The 5394-nt window shown below is 39.2% G+C and overlaps 1 protein-coding gene across 1 annotated transcript; it reads left to right on the forward strand.

Annotated features, from left to right (window-relative positions):
- Positions 1-1108: 1108 nt before the first annotated feature.
- LOC131318782 (cytochrome P450 CYP94D108-like) lies at positions 1109-5013 on the forward strand. Its single transcript, XM_058348751.1, has 4 exons — positions 1109-1619; positions 2737-3009; positions 3768-4066; positions 4356-5013. Exons 1-4 carry the CDS (start codon positions 1138-1140, stop codon positions 4826-4828), a joined length of 1527 nt encoding a protein of 508 aa, XP_058204734.1. The 5' UTR covers positions 1109-1137; the 3' UTR covers positions 4829-5013.
- Positions 5014-5394: the final 381 nt, after the last annotated feature.

Consider the following 5394-nt stretch of genomic DNA (forward strand, 5'->3'; position numbering starts at 1 on the left):
GCGGGGCTCTGATACCATTTGTAACGACCTGCTCCATCAATTATTGAAGTACTAATATTAGTTTCCAATAAAAGATGTAATGAATTCATATCTTTTGTTTTGGTTAATACTAAAAATAATGTGAAGATTCTCTTGGAGTGTACTTTTCTAATGGATCTTTAATTTGACACATAGTGAGCAAACTGTAATTTCTTCCATTGGAGATGCTTTGGCACTCAATTTTCAATAACGGATCTATTATTTATCACACATGTCTTTTCAGTGCATAAAATGAGAACAATGCTAAAATGTATTGTATACGAGATTGTGAAAAAAAATTAATGATATTTTTTTCTCAACTAGTGCCCATTCAATACACGAGGTCAAAAATCACGTAAATTTGATTATGTTGTTTCTTCTTTGATTTTTTTGTTAAACGATTTCTGTTGTTTCACATGCATTGAACGGACATAAATGCTACTATCTATATTATAAAATCTATATTATAAAATAAAGCAGTTTTTGTCTACTCATATAAATCAAATACCATCTACAACTGTTGAATCAAATTTTGAATAGTTTTATATCCGTCTGTTCGAGAGTATACTTCTTAATATAAACCTCCTAATCTTATGACTTGTAAATTCTTTTAATTGATTGTTTTTAAATTTTTTTCTTAAAAGGCTTGATTATCTTTTTGAGTTTAAATCAAATCAATTATTGAGGGAAGCAACCTAAAAGGAAACAATTTAAAAGCAAATATTGAATTGAATATAAGGAAATCAACTTTAGAGGGAAATCAATTATTGAGTTGATTTAAATTCAAAAAGATAATCAAGCCTTTTAAAGAAAAAACTTAAAAGCAATCAATTGAAAGAATTTACCAGTCATAAGATTAGGAGATTTATATTAGGAAGTATATTCTCAAATGGATAGATATAATCTCTTGAAAATTCGATCCGACGGTTGTAGAGGGTGTTGAGTTTCTAGATTAGAAAATTGAAAATAGTCATGAGAGATCAAAAAAAAAAAAATTGAGATAAAAACAATTTTGTGTTCAAAACGCGTCATTTCGTACCTAAAGGCACGGACAATCCCTAGTACTTATAAATATACACGTATACTTCATATCTTCTTCTCTCTTGCTCTAGCTCTCTAATGATGGAACTCCTCTCCCTCCCCACCCTCCTTTTCCTCTTCCTCCTCTCCTTCTACCTCTCCATCTACTTCCTCCTCCCCAAACCACCCAAACCCACCACACCTCCTCCCAAAGGCTTCAAACAATACCCGGTCATCGGACACCTGCCGGACTTCCTCCACAACCGCCACCGTTTCCTCGACTGGACGACGGAATTGCTGGCGGGCAGCCCGAACAACACGGCCGTCTTCCGTCGCCCAAACGCGGACGGTGTGATGACGGCCAACCCGTTAGTCGTGGAGCACATGCTCAAGACCAACTTCGAAAACTACCCGAAGGGGATACATTTCCTGTCGATTCTGGGGGATTTTCTCGGCCAGGGGATTTTCAATGCCGATGGGGAAAACTGGAAGCACCAGCGGAAAACGGCGAGCTACGAATTCAATACCAAGTCACTCCGCAGCTTCGTTATGGAGAGTGTCAAGTCTGAGGTGGAAGCCAGGTGATGATACATATCCCCTCCGTACTTCCATTTCGATGATCGGAATCATTCATTATGATCATTCATTATGTTCGACTTTTCTTTTTAATAACTCATGCGGAAAGAATCAACACAATTGGATATCTTTAAGCACTTCATCCGAGCATTGAATTTGTTAATTTATTTAAAATCTTGGACTAAAGTTTTTGAAACAAGCCAAGAATTTTGGGACCGATCGAGTACTTACCGATATGGAATTGCATTAGTTTTTAAAGGAATATTGGCCAAAAAACTCAGCTGTAAAAGATGAGTGGAGAGAGAAATAAAGTAATGATTGAAGATGGGGGTAATGATTGGAGAGAGATAGAGAGAGATGTGAAAGTAATAATTGAAAAAATAAGGTAATGATTGGAGAAATAAGTAGAGTAATGATTGAAAAACAAAACTAAAACAAAACTAAAATGACAAACGAACAAAGCCGAAACAACTCTCATTATTGAAGTGGAAAAGTCTAAAGGCACTTATATGGTACCAACCAATGTATAAATCGTTTAAATGTGCATGTAACACTCCTTTAGTGGATCAGTCATGCTAGGACCACCGCACGCCATCTATCACATGGGCCATCATATGTTGTGTGGGGTTCATTTCGTATTTCATAAAAATACAAAAAAATATTCATAAATTTTAAAATACTTATTTATGGGGTCTTGCAGAAAATCAATTTTAACAGATATCGGTAGTTATGCTTTTAAGTTCGTATTACAAACTCAGAAAACATACCTACCGATATTTGTTGGAACTGATTTTTTACAAAATTCCATAAATAATAATTTTAAAATTTATGAGTATGTTTCTGTATCTTTTTGGGCCCCACATGGCGTGCGGTGGTCCTAGACTTTCGGTTGGCAGATGAGCTCATTCATGTAATTTGTAATGCATTAAAGTGGCGGTGGTGCTGTGTGTTCATTAATGTACTAGTTTGTAAACTATTTAGTGTCTGTTGCACTGCTTTAAATTTATAGTCTAGTTTGATGTTTATAAAATCCGGGCAAACAAACAGGCCCTCTATTATATCCTCGAGTCGATTCCTTAATTTCGTAACGTCGTTAAAATCTTGTCTCCGTCCATCGATCAGGTTGATTCCAATCCTACAAAGAGCTGCAGCGGCATCCGGAACTACTAACCGCATTCTGGACATGCAAGATGTTCTCGAAAGGTTCGCGTTTGACAACATATGTAAGGTGGCTTTCAATGTCGATCCCGGGTGTCTCGGGGGAGACGCCACCGCCGGCACGGAGTTCATGCAGGCGTTTGAAGAGGCGGCCAACCTCAGCTCCGGCAGGTTTTTTTACGCGGTGCCATTTTTCTACAGAATCAAGAGGTACTTCAACCTAGGCTCCGAACGCAGGTACGTCAACCACCACAGTAGGACTTGGTAATGATAGTCCCTTGTTCCTTAGAAGCATGCCATATTTAATTTTACCCACAAACAACTGTGCATGAATTCACAAATAGGACCTTGGAATGCTGCAAAACAACTCTTTGTAGACCGTTGTACTGCACCACCATAGCTGTCAACGGTTCGGATAAAAAACGAGTTCTTTCAGGAAAAAGTTAACTCTTTCCTAACTCTTGTTTTCAATCCGGATCATTAGTTGTTGAGATGGACGGTTCGAAAAGAGCCGGTCCTGAATTTTCAGGGCTTAAAGAGAAAATTAAAAATAAAGTCCTTTTGTTAGACTATTACTTATAAGGAGTAAAAGAGTAGGAATGGCCCCTCAAATTCAAAAAAATTTGAAGGCCTAAACGGGCCGCAACACAAATTTTAACTCAAGATCGACTCTAGGTCCGGATGCACCCTGCAGGATACTCTACAGGAAGCTATTTTGCAGCATCCACGGATCCTTATGTATATATCAAGATTATTAATGAGACTTTTTGTTTGCCCCATGGAGATCGAATGGGGTAAGTGGCTTGCTTTCCACTAAACAACAACAACACTATTGGAACATGGTCACGTGATGCTCTACTATACAATCATGTGCGATGCATAATGGTGGTGGAAAACCATAGTTTTCGCCACCGGCGGAAGGAATTTAATCTCATACTTATAAGTCGTGGATCATGTATTCATGTCACTGACGATAGGTTAAAAATGATGCGCAGGTTAATGAAGTCGATAGCAACGGTACACGAATTCGCAGATAACATCATAAGAAAAAGACTCGAAGAGAAAAGTGCAAACACAGAGGAAGACTTGCTTTCGAGGTTCATCGGAAGCACAGAGGATCACTCGCCTGAGTTTCTCCGCGACATCGTCATAAGCATCATTCTTGCCGGACGGGACACCACCTCGTCCGCTCTCACGTCTTTCTTCTGGGTCGTATCGTCCCGGCCAGACATCACAAATAACATACTACAAGAGCTCAAATCTATCAGGGCCCGTAACGCGAAACACGTCGGCGGTACGTAAAACCTTGCTAGAGTGTTTGGCCTAATAAGCTAAATAGCTTATTTTTTGTTTTATTCAATTTTTTTTTTACATTTGTTAATTTTTCATTTTTATTTAAAAAAATAAATTTCGATCATAATTCATAAAAAATTCATGAAAAACCAAAAAATATGATTTTTTTTGAATTAAAAAAAAAGAGTCATTTGGCTTATTAGGCCAAACAACCCTTTTATAAGTCATTTGATTTACAAATAAAAATGTTCATACTTTAAAAAAGCTAACTTATAAGTGATACCAAACAGGGCCATACAGCTTCGACGAGCTACGCGAAATGCATTACCTCCACGCAGCGATTTCGGAGGCACTGCGGCTGTACCCACCGGTGGCGATCGACTCCAAGTTGTCCCTCAACGACGACGTGTTGCCTGACGGCACAATGCTCAAAAAGGGTTGGTTCCTGACGTACAGCTCGTACGCGATGGGTAGGATGGAGAGCATATGGGGAAAAGACTGTCGCGAGTTCAAGCCCGAGAGGTGGCTGGAGAACGGGGTGTGCAAGCAGGAGACGCCGTTCCGGTTCCCGGCTTTCCACGCGGGGCCGAGGATATGCCTGGGGAGGGAGATGGCGTACATCCAGATGAAGTCGATCGCCGCGGTGGTGGTCGAGAGGTTCGAGCTCGACGTGCTGAACAGAGGGGAGTGTCCGGAGCACATGTTGTCTTTGACTATTAGGATGAAAGGCGGGTTGCCTGTGTTGGTTAAGGAAAAAAACTGATCTCCATGAGCTTTTGAGGCACCGCCACAATTATGTTATGTGATGTCTCCATGTCATTTATGGTCATGCGATTACGTGAAATCCATAACTGAATGTATTAACCTCCAACGAATGTTTAGTCAAATAGAGTGTTATGGTACCATGTGATGGTGTCCGAGACCAATGAATAATGATTATTATGCGTTTATGTATAATGAGACAAATTGCTTCCAAGTACATGTACGGTGAAGAGATTTTTGGACATTCTCAACAGCATTGAATAAACTTCTTGTTTAGGAGTACTTATGAGATGCTGTCACGTGGTGCTTTAATACTTCTCAACGCTCTACGTTTCAATATGGTCTATATACTTAGTGGTGGGCGCTAAATAAAAGAAAGTGATGTCAAGAGGTGCTGAGGCATTATGCAGTGGTGTTCCAAGACCACCCAATAATGTTCCTTGTTTGGTGGCTGCAATCTCAAGTGGAATATCTGTTAAGGAGCAGTAATTTATAATTTCTGTATCGTGAAAAACGCCAGATTATCTTTTTTACACTACTGCAATAAAAGAACTCTAACTAATATGT

The sequence above is a fragment of the Rhododendron vialii genome, chromosome 3a, assembly GCF_030253575.1.
Source record: "Rhododendron vialii isolate Sample 1 chromosome 3a, ASM3025357v1".
Classification (NCBI taxonomy): Eukaryota; Viridiplantae; Streptophyta; class Magnoliopsida; order Ericales; family Ericaceae; genus Rhododendron; species Rhododendron vialii.

Bases quoted from the DNA above. Each gene is read 5' to 3' on its own strand.
- LOC131318782 (XM_058348751.1), top strand. From the start codon at position 1,138: ATGATGGAACTCCTCTCCCTCCCCACCCTCCTTTTCCTCTTCCTCCTC. The intron at 3,010-3,767 runs GTACGTCAACCA...AATGATGCGCAG, and splicing joins AACCTAGGCTCCGAACGCAG to GTTAATGAAGTCGATAGCAA. The intron at 4,067-4,355 runs GTACGTAAAACC...GATACCAAACAG, and splicing joins TAACGCGAAACACGTCGGCG to GGCCATACAGCTTCGACGAG.